The 27,733-nt window shown below is 39.8% G+C and overlaps 1 protein-coding gene across 1 annotated transcript in view; it reads left to right on the top strand.

Moving 5' to 3' along the window:
* Positions 1–4,380, top strand: part of svild (supervillin d) — a 40,478-nt gene extending 36,098 nt beyond the window's left edge. Inside the window, exons 21-29 of the mRNA XM_065949668.1 lie at positions 172–326; positions 825–927; positions 1,016–1,223; positions 1,309–1,442; positions 1,523–1,678; positions 1,988–2,131; positions 2,655–2,767; positions 3,181–3,336; positions 3,516–4,380. Coding sequence (XP_065805740.1) covers positions 172–326; positions 825–927; positions 1,016–1,223; positions 1,309–1,442; positions 1,523–1,678; positions 1,988–2,131; positions 2,655–2,767; positions 3,181–3,336; positions 3,516–3,602 — 1,256 coding nt within the window. The 3' untranslated portion in view covers positions 3,603–4,380. The remainder of the gene's footprint in view (positions 1–171; positions 327–824; positions 928–1,015; positions 1,224–1,308; positions 1,443–1,522; positions 1,679–1,987; positions 2,132–2,654; positions 2,768–3,180; positions 3,337–3,515) is intronic.
* The last annotated feature ends 23,353 nt before the right edge of the window (positions 4,381–27,733 follow it).

The following is a 27,733-nucleotide window of genomic DNA, read 5'->3' as shown; positions in this document are numbered from 1 at the left end:
TGTTTGGCACAAAGGAGGCCTGAGGAGTTGGTTTACATTTGAAAATAAAGAAAAGTCAGAAGATAATGGTAGAAGGACTTTGTACCTGCTTGACTTCACTTAGTTGGTGGTGTTGGTTTTCCTCAAAGCTCAAGTTCTGATATCTTCCACTGTGTTGTGTTTATTTGTCAGTGGGGAAGCGACAGAAACCCGGTGAGCTGAGTGCGGGGGCTCCTGGGAGAGAGAGGACTGCCTGTTTTTTCTGGCAGGGTCGTCACTCCAGCGTCAGTGAGAAAGGAACTTCTGCGCTGATGACCGTGGAGCTGGGCAGCCACAGGGGGTCACAAGTGAGTGATCAGTCATCACAGCCACACATAAGTAAAACAAATGTTCTCTCTATGTATGTATTTGGCATATACATAAATGTATGTGTAGATTTACCCTTTTAAAAAAAATGTGATGCGAAATAAAAAGTTCTAAAGTCTGAGTGTATCTTAGAAAAGCATTTTAAGAAACTATTGGAAATTACATCTTTATAAAGCTAAAATAACATTCCAAAATCAGCACTTCTCACAAATAAACAATTGAACTGTGTTTAAATAACTTCTTGAGTTTTAAGAGTGTTTCCATGTTTACCACTGGTCTGGATTCAAAGAAGGCAAATTCAATGTATAATAGTTCAACGACATGCATTACATTGTTGCCTTGCTCGTGAAGATTCTTTGAATATGGAGCTTAATGAAAATAATAATGTTGGCGTGGGCAGACTCATTACTGGTGCAGAAAACAAATGGTAAATCAATTTGTATTTTCTTTTATGTATTTGTCTCTTCGTGGCTGTCCAGGTGTTGGTGACTGAGGGAAAAGAGCCTCCGTGCTTCCTCCAGCTCTTCCAGGGAGGTTTGGTCATCCACAAGGGCAGCAGAGAGGACAGTGCCAACAACACAGGTAGAGAAAAACACCATTTGGCTTTTAATATTTCATATCACATTAACTCTCTGAATCACTCTAACCATGGCTGCTTTCACCCATCCAGATGGCTGGAGGTTGTTCTGTGTCCGTGGTGAGGCCGAGGTGGAGGCCTCTCTGGTGGAGGTAGACTGCCAGCGAGCCAGTCTGCGCTCTCGTGCCAGCTTGGTGCTTCTGAACGCTCAGAAATCTCGCCTCTACCTGTGGCACGGCTGTAAAGCTCACGCCAGCGCCCGGCAGGTGGCTAAAAGAGCTGCGGACAAAGTGACCCAAAGGTGAGGCTTGGGGAAGATGTTTTGATAGATCTCCTGTTGATTCAGATATATGGAGCAACATTTTTTCCTGTGCTTGGTCTTCAAGGTGCCCCTCAGAGTTAGGTCTGAGCAGTGCAAGCAGCCTCGAAGTGGAGGAGGTGGAGGAGGGGTCTGAACCGGCAGAGTTCACAAAGGCTCTGGGTCCGCAGCACAAAAAGGCCTACGACTGTATGCTGCAAGGTGTGTTCTCAAGAGAGAAATATCATCAGTTACTGCTTCTTGTAAATTCACAACCTAATGTTTGTGTGTGTTGTCTCCAGATCCAGGGAAGTACAATTACACACCCCGGCTGTTCCGGTTAAGAGCAAGCTCAGGGGTGTTCGAAGGGGAGGAGAAGCTGTATCCAGCCAGGGTGATGGAGGGAGTCATGGCCATGCCCTTCCTGCAGGAGAACCTCTACTCAGCGCAGCAGCCAGGTACTACAAGACACCTGTGGCAATAATATTTAATAGTGTATTTAAAAAATTATTATTTTTCCAAATGAGTTCAGTGAAACAGAACATTCAGATTTCTTTCTGGAAAAAAATAATAATAACTAGTTCTGATCTATTATCCTAGAATAATTTTAATAGAAACTTATTGTTAATAAATGGATAGAAAAAATTAAGTGTTAATGTATATAGTTATAATATCTGCAGTAAACAATAATACCTGGATTATACAACTCCTGAATGCTTATGGATTCATCATGCAAGTGATGTAATTGTCATGCTGTTTGTTCCCAGCCCTGTTCATGCTTGATAATCGTATGGAGGTGTACCTGTGGCAGGGCTGGCAGCCTGATGACACACAGTGCACTGGTTCCGCAAAGATCCGCTGGAACAATGAGAGGAAGTGCGCCATGGAGACCGTGCTGCAGTACTGCAAAGGTAAGAGGAGACTGATGACCATTGTTGCTAAATGCGTCCTTGACCAACTACAATTATTGGAATTCTTCTTCATCAAAAGGGAAGCCACAAACAGAATTATTGTGATAAATGTAATGCATTGAACTGAAGTCCTACCTGATCATTCACCAAAATGGCTTTTTTTCATTTTTAATCATTGACAGTTCAAAAAATGTTCATACACCAAGCAGCAACTTTCAGTGTGCAATGAGACAGTGCAAAATGCTGCAGTTCATCAAGTGTCCACGGGAAGCTGACTGCAAGAGCCTACAAATTAACATGAAAATGCCCATTTTTAAAAGCAGAAATAAACATGTTTACAGCCTGTTTAAAAAAACAGATATTTTAGTTGCATTAGCCCATTTCTTAAATTGTGAAAAAATTTACTTGGGTGAATTATTTTTAGAACCAGCGTTTTGATTTCATGAAGTGTAAGAGTCACGCAGCACTGCTGGCTTCAAAGCACTTCTTCAATATCTTTTCAACCCTGTGATTTGACTTACAGAGAAGAATTCTCGGAGGCCCCCTCTGGCCTATCTGGTCCTTGCAGGCTGTGAACCCCTCACATTCACCAACATCTTTCCATACTGGGAGAAAGACGCCAGTATCCCTTCAAAGGTAGGATACTGTTTTTTATTCTATTGTGATGTCTCTGTTATTATGTCAGAGTGGAGTATGCAGTGCTCCATGCTGTTGTCACCAGTAAGAATCCAAATGATCTCACTGAACCAGATCAGTTCAGAAACAGCCGGCATGCAGTCACTTCAATTAGAGAGAACAATTATAATAAAAGAAAAGAGTGTAATAGTATTGTGCAGAAAACAACACATGAGAGATTTTAAATAAATAAAGACAGCTTATGTCAAGTTTCAATTCTTTATTCTTCTATTATTAAATGTTTTGTCATGTCAGCATTGTGTTGTTTATATCTCGTCTGTGAGATGTATTATGTATTCTAATCAGTAGGTTCAAAAACTACAGTCTTAGAGTGTTCTATCTGTTTACCTGCTGGAACTGACATGTGTGCACAGACTGAGAGCTCCAAAAGCAAGGTGATCCTAGTGAAGGAGGCTCTGTCCAAGCTCAGTAAACAGCAGTACTCCATCGAGGAACTGACCAGGAAACCACTGCCAGAGGGAGTGGACCCTCTACGCCTGGAGGTCTACCTGTCCGACCAGGACTTCAAGGTAGGGCTGCGTTCAAACAAACAAACAGATTTACCTCTTAACTCACAATAAAATCCTGTATCTGTATTTATGCCCGCACACAGAGTAGAAAAGTTACTTTTGATATACAGTATGTTTATGTTACACCTGACATGTTCACTGATTGTTTCTTTTTTGTCTTCTGACTTATTGTGTTGCAGACGCTTCTTGAGATGAGTCGAGTCGAGTTCAACGCTCTGCCAAACTGGAAACAAAAGAATCTGAAGAAAAGCAAAGGCCTCTTTTAAACGCATCTGTTTGGACACAAAACTGTCTGTTTTTTATGTTTGAAGCAGCTTGTCTTTACTATGTTTATTCCCCTCATAAAAAATGTCCTTATTTTTAAAGGATTAAGAAAAGAAAATGTACAATTGTGTTTAAATATTCATCTTTTTTTTATAATCCCTCTTTTAACACTTTTCACCCGAGCATTATGTGCAATTGTTAATCTTTGAAATGGTGAACCTCCAATTATAAATATGTAATATACTATGAATGAATGTGTTATTAAGTGTACGCCAAACAGTGTCAACTTCTGGGTGGGAATGTGTTTGTATGTGGAGTGTCTGTCTGAAGACTGTGGGAGTGTTTGTTGTGATTTTTGTTGGTATTTCCTGAAAACATATAATTGGAACTAGGTTATTCAGCCAAACGTTTCCTCTTGGAAGTTGACAAAGAAAAGAAGTAAAAAAAGCTTCCCTCTAATCTGTGATTGTTTAAAAGAAACGTGATGTTTTAAAAATCATGATTGTATTCGAGACATCTGATTTGTGTTGTAGGAGAAAAAAATATTTTTTATCTTTTTTATATTTCTATTTTAACCGGCGTGTTCTAAAGTACACTCCAAAATCCCAAAGCAAATAAAAACATGAAACCTGAACACTGACTATGCAAACATCACGGTCATCCTTTGACTGACCCAAAAATATTTCTTAAGTTTGGTACTGGATACTTCCTGGTTTATATGAAAAGCTGCCTGTGTGCCTGTGATTGTAGAGCTATAAACAATTGGTTGTTGGGACTCAATGTGACTGTTTTGTCTTCTTATAAATGTTGTATGTGTTTGTAATTCTGCAACTTTAAAAGTATTAAGTATATTTGTGTTATGAGAGAGACAGCGAGAGAGTAACTGTGCTGTATAAAATTGAGCATGGCGTTAGTTCAGGCAGGCCACGGAGTCATGCTCTGCTTTCATGTCAGTGTTTCATTGTGAACAGCTGATCTCATGCAAGCCCTCTTGCTGATTAGCTTCTAAGCATCCAATTTGCTAATCACACTTATGCCGCCTTATTTAAGATGCTCTAACCTGCCTGCTCTTTGCTGCTCCTTCTGCAAGCCGCGTTTGCAACCCTCCTCTGCTCCAGCTCCTCCTTTTATGTTGTGTCTGAATTAATCAATGTCATGATGTCATCGATGCCTGCTCTGTTTGGGGGAGTTTTTGCTGCATCTCTCTCACCTTAAGCTTTCCTTGTATGCACGGGAAGGGCAGGAATGTGGATGCTTCCCAAGTTAACGCGTGGAAGGGCAGGGAGATCCCAGAACGGAGCCATACCGCCAAATAAAAATATTTTTAAAGTATTTTTCTTGACAAAGTGGTCCTGACTGAACTGCCTTTGTAGCTGGCATCACAAATGTAAACTTGTGACGATATATTATGTGTAATACAAACTGTTACCATGAATGCCTGTGATATCTGAATAAGAAGTGTTATGCATTTTGTCCAAAAAAATGAACTTGTCAACAATCTTGTATTAATTGTTTTCAACGTGCATATTTTTGTGGTACATCCAGACTGTGTTATAATTGGGGAAACTGCTTCCTTGCCAGATTTATTTCCTATCATCCAAGGTAAACATTGGTGGTTGGGAAATGAGATATGACTGCTCAATATTACCCTTCAAATAAAGTATTTCTAAAAAATGTTGGTTCTGATCTTTATTAAAATAGTGTAAGATTGGTCACAATTTTACTCTAGAAGAAAAGATGTTTTTCTTCAACTTTATTGAGCTGTTTTGCAGAGAAAGAAACACGGGTGTTAACGATTCAATATTTAGCTTTTTAGAGCATTTGAAGCATTATTAATGATACCTGGGTTTTCTGGCTGTGCAAGTCCACATGTTTAATATGAAGCAGGTCAGGAGTTTAGAATTAAAACAAGAAAAGCATAGTTAGATCTAATGAAATTAACGATGGCTCCATTTATCTTGGAGGTTCATAAGGCTCTGAGAGATCCCTTGATGAGGTTACTCTAAATTAAACAGTCTGATAGGATTGCGTGACATCTGTGTATGTAGAGCAGGGATGGGCAACTTTGGTCACAGCAAGGGCCACATTCACTTAATTCTCACTGCCAGGGGGCCAACTAGTAGTATACAAAAACAGTTACAATCAATTGTGTCTCAAATTTAACTCAACATATACCAGTGATGAAATACTATTGTGGACATATTTCTGGTTTTCATGATTTTGCTTCATGTTTCTAATTAATTGATATGTAAAAATTAATCTGAGGGCCATGTTGAGGGTTGATGGGGGCCGCATGTGGCCCTGGGCCGCCAGTTGCCCACCCCTGATGTAGAGCATAAAAGGGAGAAAGAATAAGAATAACCTTTTCATTAAAATGGAAAAAGAAACCATATCTGCCAAGAATGAGATGTTTAGTTTTTCTCACTCAAAATTACTGTGCACAACACTGTTGGGGTAACATTCAGATAACCAAGATACAATTAATACAATAATACAAATAAAATATAAAACTTATTTATGATTGATATATCTTTCTGGCCCCTAGGGGGCGTCTGAGGCTTAAATACACTTCTGATAAAAGCATCGGAGAGATGACTAGCAAAGCGTTAGCAAATATGCCACGATTAACACAATGAACACGTAAAGCAACCCTTGCATTCAATCTGGCTCGTTTGGTTAGTGTTAGCGTTATACATGTAAGTCAAACTTATCAAACTTAGCATACACGGGCGGCTTAAAGCTTATAGGTTTAAAAGTGTGCTGTGAAAAACCCAAATATCGATATTAAACTATTTAAACGGTGCTTTCTGGTGTTGCTAAAGAGAGTAAAGTTAGATATATTAAAACATTGGCGTGTAAAATCTGTTTCAAAGCCTCAATGTGGCAAGGAGTTTAATTTTGTGAAATTCTTAAAATATGCAGCCCTAAACTGAGACACGATAAATGAAACTAATCCTACCTTCACTCAAATGTACTACAAAATATTCATGATGGCTTAAACTCACAGCAAATTCCAAGAAAGTTACATAAGCCTAGCATAAAAGAAAACCTGGCCTCAGTGTTTCTTATGAATACATCTACAGGGTGGCAGTAGCTCAGTCTGTAGGGACTTGGGTTGGGAATCAGAGGGTTGCCGGTTAAAGTCCCAGCACGGACCAAGTCCAGAAATTGGTCTGGTAGCACTTCCTGAGCACTGCTGAGGTGCACTTGAGCAAGGCACCAAACCCCAGGTTGCTGTTGACCTGAGACCTCTCCATTAATGCATGTCCATAGGATCCTGTTTGTGCATTTGTGAATCATGTTCATTAAGTGTAAAAAATGAATTTCCCCTCACTGGATTAATAAAGGACAAATTCTTCTTATTAAATTACAATAGTCATATCCCTGATTTTGCTACTGTGTCTTTAATGAGAGAAGAAAGAAAGCTTTTCATACAGTCTTTGTTAGGACCTCCTGCGTCTACATATGGTAATGATACTTTTAAAACTACTGCAATAGGTGAAAAGCAAAACATTTAGTTGTGTTCACATTCAACCACCAGGGGGCGCTGTCTGTCCAGTCTAACATGCTGTAAAGCTTTCCTTTTAAGTGTGTGCAGCTTTTTAGGCCATACACAATCAATAAGTGATGAGTAGAAATAAAACATTTGAAATGACAACAAACTTGATTTGAATTAGTTTTTTGTTTGTTGGAGTGGGGGGGATCTTAAACATTTTGTAGAACACCCTGTCAAAACGGTTTTTGAATATCAATTATGCTCTGTTTGACTCATAACTGGTGCTTTTAAACAACACCAGCTTTTTTGAGCCACCCTTGCTTATCTTAGGAGAAGTAATCTATGTAAGAAAATAGGTGTTGTAAAAAGGCTGTACGTTTTTACTGTATGAAGGCTATTGCTTGTAGCGGTCAATGAGCTGTGACACTGTGCCATATGTTTAGAAGCTTAGTACATTTGAGATAGGAAAAGAGAGATCCAGCTCAGGAAGAGGAGAGTGGATCATATTGGAGCTAGCTATCCTGACAGTGGGGGGACCCCTTTGGGTCACAAATATTCCTTTGGTGAACTCTGTGGTTGTACTTACTCTCTGATGTACGTTGCTTTGGATAAAAGCGTCTGCTAAGTGAATTGTAGAATTGTAGAATTGTAGAATTGTACTAAGCTTTATGATTGAAACAATTGCCACAGTTATTGTTGTTTATGTAAATGCTATTATTATAAGGCCATTTTTCCAGTGTGTGGACTTTTTCTGTCAATACTGGGAGGCAGCACATCTGTTCAGCACACAGCCAGGGTCAATGACATCCTGTAAACACACAAAGATAGGTATGGATCACTCAAAGGACACATCTATTAAATCATAAGTCTCAAGTCTAAGTCTCATTTCTATAGATCCTCCTGTCAAACACGCAGCAGCAGCAGCGTTATTTCCACAACAGATGGCAGGAGGATGCCGCTGCTTCCTCCAACAGCAAATGGGCGGCTGGTTTGTTTATTTATTCTCATCTTTGTCCTGTGAGCATTAATCACCTGCATCGCTCTGCCTTCTGGCTCAGGTGCCCCAGCATCCCACAATGCGTCTGACATGCAGGCAAACAATGAGGCTGCTTATAAAAGATTAGCTTGCGTAATAACAGGCTGGATATGAGATGATAGAGCTGGATGGGCAGCTTTGGAAGGAAAGAGTCGAGATGTCTGATCGGGCTCCAAATTCTGTCTAATCAGGAGCCTGGGGGCATCCTAAACTTGGCATGAACTTGTGCTTAAGCAATATTTTATAACGTGTGCTCATCTTATCTATGGCATTCCAAAAAAGTGGCACAAAATACGTTATATGCATTAAACTTAGACTTGTTTTTATCTGCTCTCAACATAAAACAAAGTTATCTGTTTTCCAAAATAATGTAGCTCATACACACTTTACAACCATGTTATTTAATACACCTTTTCAAGTACTTTTATGGACAATTGTATCTTATTAGAAAAATACATTACATACAGCTCAATTTGTTCAGGCATTGATATATGATCATGAGGATCTGCTGAAGTTAAACCAAGTATTAAAAAGGGAAATACAGATTTCTGACAACAGAGCTGTCAGAAACTCTGAATGCGTTTGGTATTTCACACATAACCATGTTACAGGATTATTGAAATTGATCCAATAAAGAAAAATAAATCCTGTAAACAGCAGTTTTGTGGTCCTTGATATTGGGAGCGGTTCAAAGGTTGTAACAACAAATAATGCAAATGATCTTCCTCTTAATGCAAAGATAGATGGGTCACAGAAGACTATAACAGATGTCACTCCTGTCAGCTTAGAAAAGAAAACTGAAAGTGAGCATGTGTTAAAGAAAATAGGATTAAAGTAGATTTGAAAGATGTTGCCTGGTTCAATTAATTTTGAATACTTTGACAAAAAATACATAAATATTTTACCTATAACTGATGAGCAGGGCAGTGGTCATGTTTTTGTGTGGAAGGTAATTGACACACTTTGGGCTTCTATTGGCCCTTGTTTCTTAAACATGAGGATAAATCTACTGCACCGAAAAGACCTTCACAGCCACCAGATCTAAACATAAAAGTTAAAACCTTACAACAAAAAGTTGTCAGTCTCTGTTATAATCAAAGTAAAAACTTTTGACGTTAATGAATGGATCAAAGCAATAGTTTGTTTGTTGGATTACCTTTCATGCCAAGTGTTGGATGAAAAGTGTGCTACCACTCTCATGTCTTCACTCCAAATGACTACTAGCCTGACTTGGTCAAAAGGATAAACAAAAAAAACCCTGCTGCATTATGTTTTAATCTAGCCATACATAAAAAAAAACATTATAACACAGTATATCTGACAGACCATTATTCAGCAGGGTAAAAAAAAAAACAACTCCATTGGATTCTCAGTGTCCAGTCTTTATGCTAAGCTAACTGGCTGCAAGGCTAGCTGTAGCTATATTTTACCATCCAACCATAGGTATGTTTGGTATCAATCTTTTTATCTAACACTCAGCAAGACAATGGGAAAGTGTATTTTTGTAAGAACTGTTTCTTTATTGTATGTGTAGAAATTGTAAAAAGCTTTTTTTGTTGGATTTTTTGTAATTCACAATTACACAATTCAAGAGAAGGATTTTTGCCTCTATTTCAAAACTCCACAAACAGATGAAAATAGAGCCATTGTTAAAAAAAAAAGAAGAAGAAGTTTGTTTTTTAGTCATACCGATGAGTGATGGGGTCATAATTGCAGAGTGTTAAACAGAAGGCTGACAAAAGGCAAGATTGAATAAGCTTCCAAATGAATCATGGTAGGAGAATTGATTGCCTCAGAGGGACCCAATCAATTCTTCTGCTTTTATAGAAGCGTTCTTTTCACTGTAAGTAAACATGTTTATTAGCTTGAGCAGCAGAAACGAACTCGGCTTTGAGGAGGACGAGAGGGTCCTTCAAAATTTTCATCACTCACAAAGCAATATTGCCTTGGAAAGAAAAAAAGAAAATAAAACCTTTTTTTTTCATGTGGGAACCAAAGGCCTTTAAAATGTCATCGTTCCCTCTGAATCCAGCAGGCAATATTGAACATGCAATAACTTTGGATCCCTGTGTGTTCGTGCGTGTCTGTCTGCGTGTGCGCCGAGGAGAATCAGCAGGAATAGAGGTGAGAATGTTGCTAATCAATGTTTCTCTCTGTCTTCCCTCTCTGCAGTGCTCCTCTCCACTTTGGATTCCTGCTGCTGAAATCTCCCTGACTACTTAAGGCCTACAGCTGGATTAACTCTGAGCTGTGCAATATGTTCTCATCCATTAGGTAAGATTCTCAGGAATACTTATTATTATTATCAAGGTCTTCTTTCTGGAAGTTTGTGGTTTAAAGACGACACATTATTCCTAATCTTTAGTTAGTGTTTGCATTGAAAAAGACGTTACTATCATAACACATCTCCACATCTGTGTCTCGAATCCAAAATGGATAGGACTTCATACATTCAGTGTGTACTGCAGAAATCATTGTCATGATACTGTATAATCTTTTATCAAGAAACTAAACATACTGTCTATTCACAATGTTGGACGTCAATCAAACTTCAATTTTGGGATCACAAGAAATTCAACAAGTAAAGACTTAAATGTATGTCTGGACACCAGAGAAAGTATTCAAGGTGTACTTTTTTTGGAAATGCTCCGGAAACTGCACAAATAGAGAGCACGCCTTCAGCTTTCTTCACAGTTTACCGTTGTCTTTAAAGCTCCTGTAATGAGTTTTAAACTGATTATAAAACCGTTAAGGTTCCTCTACCTCTAGGTTGCCAACAAGAGCAAACAATATATTTAGAGAGAAAATTGATTCATTGATTCAAGATTACTGTGCCGCATGTCGTGTTGCAATGTTTTGTTTTTATATTTTGGCAACAAGAGTACATCACCACTACCTGAAAAACATAGTTCATTTATTTGTTTATTTATTATATATTAATATTGTTTATTTATATATTTATATTTATCATGTATTTGTTTTCATTTATTGCTTGTTTTTCAAAGTGTGAAAAGTGTTTAAGTTTGATAAATGCCTGTGATCCAGATGTTGTCAAATCAATGAGTAACCATGTTTAATAATCGTGATCTCAATGTCAATCAAAATATTCTTGTTTAGGATTTTTATCGAGCCGCCCTACTGAGACATTACATGTCACCTAAAGAAACTCTGCTATACTTTATTCCATGTAATGTAGGAGGTAAATAAGTGTGTTTCCAACTGGCATATTGAGTTGTCAACATTGTAACAAAATGTGTCTCAATAAGAAAATGTGTGTCGGTGTGCACAGTACATGGGCTGTGAATATGACACAGCTAAAGGAATTAAACTATCATTAAGCTTTTTATACTGGGCCATGTCAACATATTGTATCTCCCATGAAAAAGGCTTATTAGTAAGAGACTCTTGTTTAATATAATTGTAAGCGTCTTTTAAAAGGTGGTCTTCACTTAGGGGAAATTTAAATAGATACCAATATGAAACATTTACATAGCACAAATGTTTTGGATTAGGAAAGCTGAGCCAGCTGCTGAATGAAGTGAGCATTTATATTGTCTGATGTGTAGTGCCAGCGGGTAATTCCAGGCAGCAGATGGTTACAGTTTGTCTACTTAACTTCAGCATAGCACAGTTGATAGCACTCTCAAAATCACACATATTTAGTCACAAACCTCAGCTATACAAACTTTGCAGAAAACAAACAAATTCAACCCCTTCCCATTCCGCCTTTAACAAAAGCAGATGCTGTACACGTTTTGCATGCTGAAACATTCCTTTATAAACACAAATCTCCCAGTGATTAAAGCCTTCCTGCATCGACCGGGACATCAGTCCTTTTTCCATGCGGGTGAGAGGGGAACTGTGGATGACAGATTGATTGAAAGATCCTTGTCCCTCTCTCATTCATCATTTCAGCCTGTTTGTCATCTTCATGTTGCATCCATCTGCTGGAAAGAGACGGGGGAAACCATTTAGGCCAGCCCTGACCATCGAGTCACCTGTAAGGGTTTCAGACAACGCACAGCTGCGGCTTTGGTGTAAGTGCCCTCAGAAAGCAAGAGGACAAACATATCTTTGGCTTTGATTAATACAAAGGGACATTTTCTTGACCTTGTCTCTCTGAATGTCTGAGTAGACCATGTCCTCGTTTGTCAGTGTGGCAGTTGAGCTGCTTTATAATCAAATCAAATAAGTTCTGCATCTGAGTGATACTGTAAAAAAAAAACAATTTAATCTGAAACATAGGGGGATGTATTTTAGCTCGACAGCCTTGGACTGTGTAAATAGTGCATAAGAGTTGAGCATACTAACCACTGCCATGTTGGTCTCCTGGAACCAGAAGTGAAAAGTTTTGGACTAGAACATGGCGCTGTGGAGGAGTCGGGGGTTAACAAACAAAGCCAACTTATCAAATTTGAAAAGTCTTCACCTGTGACTAATTCATCAGCTGATGGATGACCTAGCTCTGTTTCCACAGATTCCTTAGGTGTGGCTAATGAAGGTAGCTGTTCATTTACTAGAAAGAAAGAAGTTAAGCGAGTGTTTCAAAGTTCGAGGATTCCCCACTTGCCTACCCAAATTATGATCATTACTGTCACACAAAATATCTTGTTATATCATCATTACAGACCTCTGACCTCTGCTTAAAATAAGCCAACAATAACCCTAGCTCCAGTGGTCAAGCTGCTATTAATAAATAGGGATGGGTAGCACTGCTTTTGGCTAAAAAACTTGAACTCATACAGCATTACATGTGTGACCCAGCTTTTTGTTTTCGCCTAACTGAATACACTAGGTAGGGAAATAATTAACGGGATACAAACGTATTCTCCGGCCACGGCTTCAACTTTAGTACACACCGAGCCAGATTTCAGCAAAAACAACTGTTTTACGGCAGCTACGGCAACTCTCTAGGAACATATTATTCCACCGAAAGCAAAAGCACAACAAATACAGAACCGTCTGCTACACCTGCGACATGTCAGTCAAGAAAAGTGATGTCTGGAAGTACTTTGACAAAAATGATAAAGTTAATGTGCAGTGCAAGATATGTGGTGTTAAACTTGCGTACCATAGAAATACTAGTTTGATGCTTAACCACATGCGCTTAAAGCACAAGGAGAAAACAGGCAGTCTCGCATCACATCATTTGCTAGCCCTGTTAGCACACGTCGTTGTGACGAAACCAGAGCGGAGAAGATTAGCCTGCTAATAACCAAAATGGTAACTGGAGATATGCTCCCGTTAAGTTTTGTGGAAGGAGAAGGCTTCAGAGAGCTGATGGCGTTTGGCGAGCCGGAGTACAAGCCACCATCACGGAGGACAACAGCTACGAAAGTCGAAAAAGATGTATGATGAAAGGGCTACAGGGTTGATTTGCAAGGTGTTGACAAAGTGGCCTACCACCTAAAAGCAGCTACCGAGGAGTGGGGCGTGTTGGGCAAAGTTTGTGCTTGTGTACATGACAACGGCAGTAATATGGTGGTGGCAAACGAGCGTCTTCTTGAGTGGGAATCGGTGCCGTGCTTTGCACAGCTTGCCATAAACGATGGCTTCAAGGTAGTGAGTGTGAATAGACTCGTTGGCGCATGTAGCAGGTTGGTAGCTCATTTCCATCACAGCACAGTGGCAATAGCAGCTCTGAAGAGGAAGCAGGCAGAGCAGAACCTGCCGAATCACAGACTGATCCAATATAGCCGCACTAGGTGGAACTCAGTGTATGAAATGTTTGAGCGGCTTCTGGAACAGGATGGGCTCTGTCAGCGACTCTTTCAGACAGGCACACAACCAAGCTCGCCGATGTAAGAACCCTCGAATTGACTGACAATAACTGGCAAACACTTGAGGATATCTTGCCTGCTCTTCACTCTTTGAAGGGTGCAACAACAGCCATGTGTAGCGAATCCCATGTCTGCATCTCCTTGGTGCATCCAGTCACCAACAGCGTCCTCTCCAGACATCTTAAAGCCAAATGATGGAGCCAGCCAAGGTGACTGAATTCAAGACTACAGTGGCCAAGTCCTTGCAAAAGCGCGTGTCCTCCAATAGCACAGCTAACCCTGGTAATTATTTGATCCACTAAACACACACAATAACAATTCATAATCTTATGAAAGTACAAGTAATTATATGGCACACTGCTGCCATCACCAGGCTGAAATGAATATGACTCCATCTAATCATTTAACTCGCCAATCATTTTTAGAAATTTATTGGCGATAAATAAATGTCATTTCATAGGCTATAGATTTAATAGCAACAATTCATTTTTCACAGGCAAAGCAGCGCTTATTGCCTCTGCTCTGGATCCACGGCACAAGCACCTCCGTTTTCTGGAGACAGCCATGCGTGTGAACGTCCTAGAGAGACTCACTGAACTTTATGACAGCATCCCAGAACAGCCCAGAGGTGACAGTGTTCTGCCCCAGAGAGACGGACATCGTCCAGCATCCTCCCAAATTACAAGCGCTTTGTGTGGGAATTGTTACTGCACAGTCGGCACCGAGGCCCATCACGAGTTGGATCAGTACTTCAAGGAGCTGTGCATCCCACCCGACCAAAACCCACTGCAATGGTGGCAAAAAAAAGAGACCAGGTACTGGAAACTCAGTGTGCTGGTGAAACAATACCTTAGTATACCTGCTACCTCCGTATCAGCCAAAAGAGTGTTCTCAACAGCGGGCCTCATTTTAAATCGCCTCCGCACTCGGCTGTCGCCTGAAGACGTTGATATGCTTATTTTTTTAAACAAGAATAAGTAAAGTCACTTCATGTCTGTCTAGCGTCTACCATAAAACTTAATATATGGACGGTTAATTTATGTTGTTGCCAGTAGCCTACTTGTTTGCTATTAAGATATAGCCCATTTATATTAATGTAGGCTATTCGAATTATTAAGTTGAGCCGCTAATCATTGTGTGATGTTATTTATTTTTTTTGCCAAGGGAAACTGCAGGCTTAAAAACAGTATTTTAGATGATTAGCCTACTATTTATTTATTTTAACAATGAATGTATGATTTAGGCTGTTATTTGAGAGTGTTAAGCAACACTGAACAAAGTCCATATATACACTGCTGCAGTGACATGACATGACAAATGCATTTGAAATTGAAATCGCTTTCTGTTGGTTATTTATTTATATTTATGTTTAAATATTGGATGTTTATGTCATTTTACAGGCATAAAGTCTACAATTCCGGTCCGGGAGGTCCGTGTCCGACGGACCCTTTTTTTTGTTTACGGTTAAAAAAAATATAATAATAATCTGTGGGTACTCGAGTACTCGTTCATTAGGTAATTTGAGTAATCGAGTACAGGGATTACTGTAAATTCCCATCCCTACTAATAAATAGTTGTTTGACTTACAATGAAAAGCTATCAAGCTAGTAAATGCAAGTGCAACATACTTATAATTAATACATATTAATGAACTAATCCTAGATTTACACTCACAGCAAATACTAAAGATGAATCCGCTGACCGATTTGTGTCTGATTTGTTTGAGGAAGTGGCCACTTGAGGAACTGCAGTTTTTGTCACCTTTGTTAGCTAAGATTTTAAATTCATTTTTTTAGCATCTTGTCTAATCAAAGCATGATAAAGTAGTAAAAGTAAAACTGTATAGCATATATAATTTGTGGCTTGATCTTTGGTGTTTTCTCTAGTTTGTTTCCATCCCTGAGATACTGAGATAGGTTTAAAATTATATAAGTAAGGACAGCCAATTAGTCCCTGAATGTCTGCATAGCGGGCTGAGCATTTTCAGATTTGCATGGTACTCATTCAGAGAGACAAACATTGAGCACAACAGTACAGTGAACTTCAGGGACAACAATCCAGACATCAATAAGAGAGGAGAGCCAGGGTCAAAGCTGCAGATGTAAACATGGCTCACAACCTTCACTATACACTTGACGGTAAGAAATCCACATCAGTGGGGAAGGTAGCACAATGAAGCATTTAAAGTGGATTTCACTTGTCCAATACAAAACCTGCAACTCAACATGTTTTATGCTTTGAAGTGAAAAAACTGAAAAATGACTCATCACCGTTTAATATCGATGAAGAGCTGAAAACGTCACGATTTAAAGAAAAAAAACACTCCCACCATAGGGTTAGAAAAATCAAAAAATCATTCTTCGTTTCAGCAGCTCTTCTCTTTACTTTGTTTTTTCTTGGAGAAATTACAAAACTCAATGGCAAGAAGTGAAATATCTGATATGAACAACTATTTTATTTGATCAAATCGCCTTCAATTTAAAATCTCATTTTAATATAATAAAAACCAGGTCTCGCTCAGGCACCCTTCAGCGTCTACGGTTTCTCATTCTTGTGGCTGATGACTCACAAACATCTTTTCGCCTTTTCCGCTTTTGTCCTCTTAAAGGCTCCGATTTTTTTCTGTTTGGATGTTGAAGAAAAGTTTGTTCAGGGTTCTTTGTTGTTTGCCTGCAGAAGAAAATTGAAGATGAGGCACCTTGCGTTATATAAAGTCAATGAAAGACATGAATTGTTTTCAACTTGTGTGTGGGCAGCTCTTAATTACCTGCTGTCTCTGTAGAACTAAAAAAAATGTGTTTACCGGAGATTAAGTAGAGAGAACAGATGAGACAGGAATTCATCTCCCAAACAGTGAGTATTAAACACTTCTGGAAAATGAAGTTTTACATTGTCACATTTGTTATGCTTATGTTATTACAGTTTAGGAGTGAATTATTGAACAACTTGATGATTGAGATGGAGATGGATTATCATGAAACTCACTCTAGATGTTTGTGGTCCCCAGAAGACAGATCCTTGTTAATTTAGTGATCTCTAGTTTTGGTTGTTTTAGAAATATCACAAGAACTCAGGGTATTTTTCCCAATAAATCAGTCATGCATAATGTATAAGCGTCTAGTAAAACGAGAGCTAAAGAATAAGATAAGATCTCTTTAGTAAATCGCTATGATGAGAATAAAGAGCTTCATTTACAGTATTGTGACTCTGTTCTGCATCATAGGAGAACAAATAGTCATAGTTGGTGTCCTTGAGCTGTGCAGAACTCTTGAAGCAGACCGTTCTTACTTTTTGTTATATATTTCTCCAAGATTCTATCAGGAGTAGAAGACTTATGTAATTGACCCATATTTTCTGAAAACTGCACTCAACTAACCTTGTTCTGTCTTATTACAGACAGCATGGCTTAGACTGCAAGCACAAAAAACCCACAGTAAGCCCACCAGGGTCTTTGGCACAGCTTAGAGGAGTTCTTCACTATTTGATATAGAGTGACCTTCTCAGTGGCAGAGGAAACTGATTTTTTTTTTTGCAAGAGCGCACTCTCTGTCCTGCCATCGTTTTCTCCTCCTTTCCCTCTCATCTACAATCATGTAATGTCTCCTCTCTTTTATAAGACAGATTTGCTCCAAAATTGCCCCTCCACTGTCAGTGCGACCCACTCCTATATGACTGATAGCACGAATCTGACAAAACTGTGTCGAGGGAAATTGATTATTATTAAGATGACTTAATGGATGCATATGTCTCTTTAAAGTTGCAGCTTTTATCCTCATTCTGCGTCTTCTTCCCAATCTTTTCTCTAAAGCTGTCCTTCACTGTCGCAGCAGAAGTGTTGGTGTATCTATCAAAAATTCTTGCAGTTTCTTTTAAATATAAAACCATTGTGTTTTAATTTAGATTTGAAGAATCTGGGGCGCTGGTGGCGCAGTGGTTAGTGCGCGCGTCCCATATATGGAGGCTATAGTCCTCAGCGCAGGTGGCCCAGGTCCAAATCCGACCTGTGGCTCCTTTCCCGCATGTCATTCCCTACTCTCTCTCCCTGACTTATATCTCTATCCACTGTCCTATCTCTCCAATAAAGGCACAGAAAGCCCAAAAATAATTCTTAAAAAAAATTATAAACCCATAGAGACATAATTATTTTCAGTGAAAGTGATGCAATGGAATAGAAAAACATCTGAATGTTTCCCAAGCTGTTGTTTTGCGATGCTAAACTAATAGGCTCCTGGCCGTTCTTACATACAAGTACCTTTGGAACAGATCTCATCGTCCCATCTAACACAAAGCAATAAAGAGTGTCTCCCCCAAAATCAGTGATTGACTCTGGTAGTTACCAACAGACTGGTTTTTGTAGCTGAAAGTAACCTCGGGCAGATGATGCAGGTCTGTTCTCACTGGAATATTTTTCCCCACTCTACCAACCTACTTTCTGTTAATCATACTCCTTATAATACAACTCTTAGCTTGTTAAATCCTTCATTTGTAATAGAATTATTACTTAGAAAACATTGGATTTAGTTAAAATAAAATATCATCCATTATAAATGATGTTAGGTAGATTCTACAGCTTCAATGGTTTATAGCAATCACAAACTATGTTGCCTTAAAACAAGCCAACGGAGCTGTTGTAACTGTCAATAAACTGAAAATGTGTACTGATGGTGCAGCATCTGTTTCAAGGTTTACTGCACATTAATGTCAAAGTCTGTCACCCTTTGTTCCATTAACCATATTTCCACCCTGACACAGTCCATCCATAAGTCGGTGTAACTTGATTTCATGTCCTTTTCAGATTCATTGGCTTCTAGTTGTCGCCTGTGTTTTCTTTTCTACACATTTAAATTTGGGATGTCATTCGAAGACGAGATCTGTGTCCTCAGTAGGCTTGCAAAATAAGGGATGTACCATAACATTGTTCAATATTGCAATAATAATATGAGGTGCCATAAATTCAGAAAAATCGAAGAGTGCATATTAGCTATGACTCTGTTTCTTTTTCTGCTGTTCGTCATGTTTTACACAATACTTGTGTTTGTAAGATGTTTTCCCTGAATCAAAAATAAATCCAAAAAGCACATTTTTTCACCCCCAATTTGGCAACAATTACTCCGAGGGTAGCTGATAGCTGACTTGAGCTTAATCAGTTCATTAGAAAGGTGTGGAAGCATGGTTATGATACTCAGGCCTTCATACAAAGAGCAAAATGTATACATGCTGGGTGAGAAAGCATTGCTTGTTAAATAGTTTCTCTTGTGTATTGGGATGAAGTCAGACGTTTATGATGTGTTTATGGTTAAAATGCTCATATCATGATAAAGATGAAATTACAATGAATTGCCCATCTCTAACCGAGCTTGACCAATCGGAATGAAGTATCCCATAAAGCCGTGTAATAAAGAGCTGTCTCAAACCTCGAACCCACACTTTTTCCACACTTTCTTTACATCAGCATGCAGACACACAAAAATAATATTGCACATCTTATTTGATTTGATACCTTCTAGATACACCCTCTCTGAGCCTCTCAAAAAAGCAATCAGCAGCTGAGGGTTTATGAGGGCTGACACTGTACCAGTTTGTCACCAAGGGCACTGTAAGGTCAGTTCATGACACACAAGAGGGTATTGAGTGTGTATTAAAGGTGTTAGGTGTGCATATTTGTTGTGGTGATATGGGGGCAAAGCTATGATCTTTTTTCCACTACATAAGTCATTTCCCCAGGAGTATCAGAGTAGTTTCTACTTTCTAACACTGTTGCATCACTTTTGCGGGTAATTTAATCCACGTTACATGTGCCTCCTGTGGTTTCATACAATCTCGTTCTCCTTCGCAGATGCTCTGAAATTGCTTTCCTAGGTGTGTTTACCTTTGCCTGTTACACTCACTGCACACAATACACACCTACATGCACACACATTTACATACATGTTGCACAAGCACATGCACTCATTACTTTAAAATATTCAGAATATTTATGAATAAGTGTATTCTCAGTTGGGGTTCAGTGTCATCGCAGGTGTTTTGCAGTCCAGCAGCCCTGTTTACATACCAAAACAGTTTTTCTCCATTTTCCTCTGAATGTATACATTTTTTCATTATCTCTCACCATGCCTCAGACTCCCTGTGAACCTATACTGCACTCGCTTCTTTTTTTTCATACAATCTGCAGCACTGGAAAGTCTGTTTTTCCACATGAAAGCAAACTCTGGCTGTTTGGCCCCCTATGTAATGTTGCATCAAAATTAGAAATACGGAAATACTTTATTTATCCCCTCGGTAAAATTTGAAATGTAAATCTCGAAGCACAGAGCTGACACAAGTTTTACAGGCTTTCCCCCACTTATAAATATATTTGCAGTGTCACAGCTTATGAACGTGAAAAACATCACAATTCAATTGCAGGCCTGCTAGTCTTGCGTTGCAGATGACAGGATGTGTGTGGGCTATTAAAAAATGATGGTGACTGTGTAATTGTGATGAATTGTGTGTGTCAGCGTGTAGCTCTGATGGGAACACTGGCCTCAGTCAGCGCTAACTGACCAGCTAACCCCCCCCACACACACACCCACACCCACCGGGGCCCTGAGGCAGTAATGAACTCAAGCATTTGACTCGACTCCCCCAGCGTGTGTCAGTGCACACACGTATGAATGCCGTGTCAGGAAGGATTAATGTATTGTACATACATGTGCAGCCTGACAATATGTGTACACTCACAGTATCTCCCCTGATGAGTGCAGAGAAGCTGATAGACTCTCTCTGAGGGAGGGGGAGGGGATGAAACCAGGCGTTTCCACATTTCTGCAGAAAAGAGAAACAGTCAAGTGTTTTCTCAACCACACAACTTTAATTTCCCGACATCAAAGAGCCGTCTCATCCTCTTAGTCCCAACCCTTCTGTTTATTTCCTCCACTGAACTCCAATTTTCTTCGAGATGGTAATTTTCTGCTGTCTCGCCTTTCATCTCTGCGCTAATGTTGTTTGTAATGGCAATATGTGCTTCTGAGTCACAAATGTGAAGGTGAAATGTCCAGAAGACGAGTTAGACTTTTCATTATTTGCCTTTTTTCATTAATATCTACAAAATGTAGAGGGAGATGTCTCTTGACAGACGCTGCTATTTTATTATATATTGCAGTGATGTAATAAATGGGAAACAATATCAGCAATCCTCAGCGAGAAACTCAATTTCAGCAGCCGCAGAAGGAATTCTCCGTGGTGCTCACTGTAGCTGCATTTTTTTTATTTCATGTTTCACCTCAGTGGAGTCCATTACATGCATTCACCGTCAAGGGAGTTTATTAGAGGCAAAAGAGTCATCATGATCCCTCCATTTTCAACAGCTAGTGTGTGTCTCCCATAATTGCACCCATCCGCTTTGACATGTTTGCAAAATAATCCGTACTGTGACCTCTCCTGACAAGGGGTTATGAATAAAAACCATTTTCCTGCTGTTTTCACAGCCTCCCTCATGGTTTCTGTCATGAGGAACGCCGGCTGTGTTTGTTATGTAGCCCCTTGCCATCTCAGCATGACCCTGAGGTCAGCCTGTTACACCACAACAGCGTTTTTAGGCACCAATCTGTGTTTGCTGGGATCAGTTAAGTTAAGCTCCATGAAATGTGCATGTGCCTATAAAGTCATATTATTTGTTTTTAAAATCCAAAAGGACACCATTATACTGCTCCTCTCAGATGCCATGGATATTGTTTTCTAATATTACGTTTTTCATTTAGGTTACTTGTGTAAACTATCACTCTGCTATATTTCTTTGGAGCTAGTCACTTCTAATAACAACCCTGCAACAAAACATAAACGTTTTTCATTGGGTCTTGCACCCGTTAAACCAGTTAAACAATCCCTAAACTGTGGGTTGAGACCCCAAGAAAGGGGGCAGAGTTATTGCGTTGGGAACACGGGATAAACTCCAATGAATTGAAAATCATTTTCAGCAAGGGGGGTGCAGCAGAAAAACACTGTGTTAAACTGAGAAAACAAATGTAAGGAAAACTGCATAGTAAAGTTTCAGTAAGGGGGGGGGGGCATAAAATCATCATGGTTTTTGGATTAATGTACTAACTCAGTGCTGTTTTTTTTTTTTTAATTCAGGGTGAGCCGGTAAACGCAGCAGGTTGAAGTCAGGAAAATTCAGAGGGAGCAAGTTGGAGGGTATGATGTTGTTTATAAAACTTGTGCGTGACCGATGTAATGAAGCTGCTACACACAGTGCTCTGCAGTGTGTGTTCCTTTTCTCTTGTTTGTTGATACAATGAAAATGCTCAATAAAACATAATACTGATATCAGGTCAAAAACTGTCACTATAGTGTTGGACCCGTCGTCCGCCATCTTGGAACTCTATAGTGTCTTTTTTCATGACATTTCTTGCCTCTTGTGACCGGCTTCACATTGTGAGGGACATGTGTGAACAAGCAACTCAGGAAGCTCTCAAGGACAGGCTTTCCTGTGTGAAAATGGCTCATGAGACACGAGGGACAGCTTGGAAATAAGAACAGGCTGGAAAAATGGATTTCCTTGAAATGTCTTTTTAGTTAAGGAGCAAAGTCTCTTTTTTTCACGACAGCATTAAACAAAGTCTAAATTGAATGTAAACAGATGAGACCTGGCTTTCTTAACCTTATGGTTGAAACATAGAAATAATCCTTTTTCAGTGGCTTATCACCGTGAGTCATTTTCCTCGGACTTAAAGGACTGATTTGCTTAAGATCTTTTTTTAATTCCACTTTGTTGTAGTCTGTTTTCAAGTGTAAAACAAACCCATTCACATGGGTTTTTTTTTTTAAATCTCCTGAATCAGTTGATCAAATGAGAAATCTTATTCATTCACATGGTATTTCTCTTTAAGAAATATGTCATACATGGAGCTCTGATCCATTAAACATCATTAGCTCAAGCGTAAAATGCGGTCACTCATGCTGGATTTAACTGACAGCTCGCATGGACACTTCATCCCCTGTGGTGAGTCACTGATCCAACCATGGGAGGTTCAGTTCTCCCATGGCTGTGCGCACACACACACACACAGACACACTTGACTGAACATTTCACCTCCTGTGTGGTTCCCCACTGAGACACCTTCTATCCCCTCCATGCTGGGATGAAAACTCAAAAACAAAGGCAGGCAGGGAAGCATGCTTTACACTCATACAACTTGGACTCACACTGTACTTACAATACACTCTCACGCTGGCATACAAACACACAAAAAAACATCAGATACTGCCCTTGAAAAAAGAATCACATACTGTAAACTGTTTAAAAATGAATGCACGTCAGCACTACACTTCAGGGATCCAATACAGAGTTTGGAATCTGAAGAAAAACACCACGTTTACCAAGATTTTGTAATCAATATTAATGGAGCTTACTCAGGTTAAAATAATATTTTACATGCTTCTGCATTGTACTCAAACTATCACAACCATCAATGTTTGCGTATTGTATAGAGGCAAAGTAAAGATTGAGCCTATCTGCTTACTGGAAAGAAAATAATGCAGATATCATGAATTTGTGTATGAATACGTCTTAGCACACAAAAAAATCGGTTTAACATTTTGTTCTTGTGGTTCTAGTTCTAGTAGAATCAGTGACGACATTGTTTCTCTCTTCAACAGTCACCCAGTCAACCCAGTACAGGTGGCTAATGTGGTCTTGTTGGTGCTTAAGGTGACATGATTGATCTGCTCCACAAAGCTGGTGTGAGGTCAAAATGGCAAGTCTTATATTTTTTTAGATCTATATGCCATTTCTTGTATTCAGCATGTCTCTGAATCTTCTAGGATTTTCCGTTCTATATGACAACGGGCTGTTGTTTTCCCCTGTTTTTTCTTCTCTGTTACTTTTGGATCTTGGCCTCATATTGCCTTCAATCTAAGTTACTTGTTTGTCTACTACCTCCCTGTAAGCAATCTTGATGATGAAACATTATTGATGTACATCCTTCTGCTTGTGACCACATTTTGGGCTCTTCCCTGCTGCCTACACTACAGGCTACAGAAAACAATCATTAGGCAAACGTTGACCTTTTTCAACCAACTCCCTTTATTCCAAAATCTCAAAAAGTCTCTTCAAAAATCGTTGGAATTGATGAAATCCCTATACTTTCTTTATCGCCAAATAATCTCACTGTACTCTATCTTTTGTAGCCGTCTATTAATCTTTCTCTGCCGGTCTCCTTCTCTATCTTGGCGTCGTGCATTTTTGTAAAATGCCTCTGTAATGTACTCTGACAACATTGTACTCCCTTACAGCTGACTGAGGCCTAATTATCAATGGTTGATTGAGCACAATTTAAACAAGCTTTGTGTTCACTTTTATTGTGAGAGACTGGTGAAGCCTGTTTGAGGTGTTCACTGACTCTCTTTAATTTGCTGTCATCACAAAATGAGAAACTCAAGAGGGAAATATCGCACAAAACTCAGTTTTATTACTCCTGCAGCGGCCTCAAATGTTACAGTATTTGCCGTGTGAGTGTGGGACACGTGATGTGGTGCTGTCTTGAACGGTGTCATGGGCAGAGTGTCAGCCATATGGTGGCAATGAAGGAGCTGATTAATAGGTCGGATGTGTGAAATGGAGAAGATTTTTTTTTTTTTCTATCTGACTTCTGACTCTGAATGTACGTGTTGGTCTGTGTGTCCGTGATACTGAATAGTGGCATGTGTGTGGCCATGAATGTGTGTGTGTGTGTGTGTGTGTGTGTGTCATGTGTCTACCAGATGGAGCTCTTGACAGTGAAATGTATCAGGGAGGTGGGGAGGGAGTGTGTGTGTGTTTGTGTGAGAGAGGCGACATTGAAATGATGTCACTCAGTCCTCATCCTGACTCCCCCTAATTGAATAAACTCTCCCTTCACCTCGCTCCCTCTCTCTATCTCTCTCTAATTCCATCAGATCCGGATCCCCTCGGGCACACTACAGGGGCAGGTGCGTGTGCGTGCGCGTTTGTGTGTGTACGGGGTGCAGGGGGTTAAACATGCGGAGAACTTGGCGGGTGCAGTAAATTCATGGCCTTTTCGTATTTGACAAATGACTCTGTCAAGCTGTGGAAGGGCAGCGGCCCTCCATCGACCCTCAAGGTGCCCTTCCACACATTCAGCCGCGTCTGAAACCACGAGTGCAATGAACTTAATGACCAAATCTGCAGCTGCCGCCTCTGGGGAGCACAGTGAACACATTCATTGTGCCCCACAGTACAGTGCATCCACCTTTGGCAGGTTTGGTTGGCTGCGGAGGGAATCAAACCTTTTAAATGGTTCAGGTTATGCTGACTTATTCAGAGTGAGAGCTCTGAGTAGGCAGAGGCGGTAGTCACATGGCTGTTGAGGGGATTTCTACGCATTCTATGTATCCTAAAGGGAACTTTTTATGAGCTATGGAAGTCAACACTGTTTTAGACTTCTTCTAGATGCATGCTTCATTAATTACAACAATTAAAGAATTTAAAATGAGTAACTTACACATTTTTTTAAAGTAAATCATCCTAATGCTTGTTTTAAAAATACATGAAAAAATATTTGCAGATGGTTGCATTAAATGGTACAGATAACCAGAGAGTCATGACATTTGCCCAAATTGCAAAAAGAGCTAATTGGTTTTTCTTTTGGCCGTTTTATTTGATAGGACAGCTGAAGATAGACGGGAGACAGGGGGTGGAGAGAGTTGGGGTAATATGCACCCCCTCTAGGGTCGGGACCGGGAGAATCTGCAGACCTCTGTACATGGCAGCCTGCACTACTATCTGATCTAAACCAGCACCCTACTGCTCACACTAACACCCGTTTGTCATCAGGGTGGTAGTAGAAAGTAAAAGAGCATTTAACAAGTTAGTGCACAAGCATTGAAAGCTCCCTGTGAGGAGTTCTTAGCTTGCTATGAAACACAAAGATGAGCTATTACTTAATATGTATGTTTCAATCCTCTAACACCTACCCAGGTGTCAGACGAAGTGGTTGACAGCCTGCTGCAGAAGCCTTCTTACTGTACACATATAACAGTCAAATTCAGCAAAGAGTTACAGCTTTGTCCACAGGAGGCTCAACACACACTCAAAAGAAGCTTTCAAAAGCAGATATTTGAATACCCACTTTGTATTTCAATACATACAACATTCAATTTTTAATGATTTCATTCATGAAATATGCAATACTCATAAATAACTCAAAAAATACAACCCACCCTAAAAAAAAAACAACAACCAAATAATGCAGAAGATTACGCCTACCAATTTGAATGTTCCTTTATTAAAAACGTAATGAAAAAATATTATTAGTAAAGATAAAGAGTAATCGCCTTCATATTAGAGTTTTGTTAAGCTGAGTTCTGTGGCTGCCTTCAGTATGGATTGGGAAATAGTCGCAGGAGGATCTGATCACTGGATGAAGGAGAAGAGAGGTAAAAGATAGTAATGGATGAATAAATAAAAACGAGAAGCACACAAAGCGATTAAGCCTCCAAATACTGAATCTGCTTAAGGAGAGTAGCTACCACTGGCTAACAAATGATGTGGTGTTTTGATTGACAGGATAGCTGGGGTATGCATATAGACTGTAGAGGATCTTGAAGGAGCAGGTGCAGATGAACAGACACACTCAAACTTATAGTACAAACCTGGGAGCAACAGAGACACACCGGCAAGGACAAAACGAAAGAGCCTCTGCTCATTTTTTCACTTTGTGCATCCCTGATTCGTTTTCTCTCTTCACTCTGTAATCCCTCCCCCACTGACAGGGAAGTAGAGGAAGCAAGGAAGACACACAAGGAGACGAGCTAAGGTGCTGTCGGGGGGGGGGGGGGGGGCAGCTCTCTCCAATGTTTTGAATTTTAGACTGGAGTACCAATCTTAAACACTGCGCGTCAGAGTAACATATTGCTCCTTTAACTAAAAAATAGCATGCTGTGTTTTAACAGTCAAGTGTATCACTCATCAAGACTCTTCTGAATCTCATATATTCACTAAATTATTTGTGTGTGTTTCTCCCAGACTGCTCAGCCAAGTGAATTGCTTAAATTGTCCAAACATAAAAGAACATGTTTTCACCGATAACATTTGGGGAGGAAAATCTAATCAAAGTTTTCAGATTGTTCAACACTCTAATATTGACTTTCTACACTAATTACAGAGAAACAGAGGCTTAGAGTTTGCTCTACAACAGAATGTGTTTAAGCAGAGTTAAAGAGAATCACGGTTATTAGGAGGAGGAGGAGGAGGAGGAGGAGGGTTGCTTCCATTAAAGTTAGACTTTGTGTGACAACAGGGGAAATGAGGGCCTGTGAGTGGGCGGGCGTGATGTGACTCCCTGTGATGGAGAGGGACGAGGGGCTCCGTTCGGTCAAAGTGGGCCGCTGGAGTCGAGCCGCTCAGCTTTGAAAGCGGCTCTGAAATGGAAGCGTGTGGGTGCCAAGTGCCTTGTCGAACACGCGCTTATCTAATTGCTTGTCGACAAGTAGGAGAAAATTAGCTGTGTGCACATTTGTGTGTCTGTGTTCATTCATCCCATGGCTATTGTAATCCCATCATACGAAATCCATATTATTGCCTGTGTGTTTTGTGGTTTGCAGTCCCAGCTTGTGCATTTGTTGTCACATTCTCTGACGATGTAATTAGCCTATTTATTAATGCACTGTGTGTGTGTGTGTGTGTGTGTGTGTGTGTGTGTTTGCATCAGCTCATACTGTTCCTCCCTCTCCCTTCTGCTTATAAGTGCAGCTGGAGTAACTGGGATTGGAAGCCTGTATAATTGCTGTGGGGATTAAACAGAACAGCTCCTCCGGTGGAGGGTCCCAGGTCAGCACAAGCAA

The sequence above is a fragment of the Labrus bergylta genome, chromosome 21, assembly GCF_963930695.1.
Source record: "Labrus bergylta chromosome 21, fLabBer1.1, whole genome shotgun sequence".
Lineage (NCBI taxonomy): Eukaryota > Metazoa > Chordata > Actinopteri > Labriformes > Labridae > Labrus > Labrus bergylta.
This window is presented reverse-complemented; position numbering and strand designations above follow the sequence as displayed.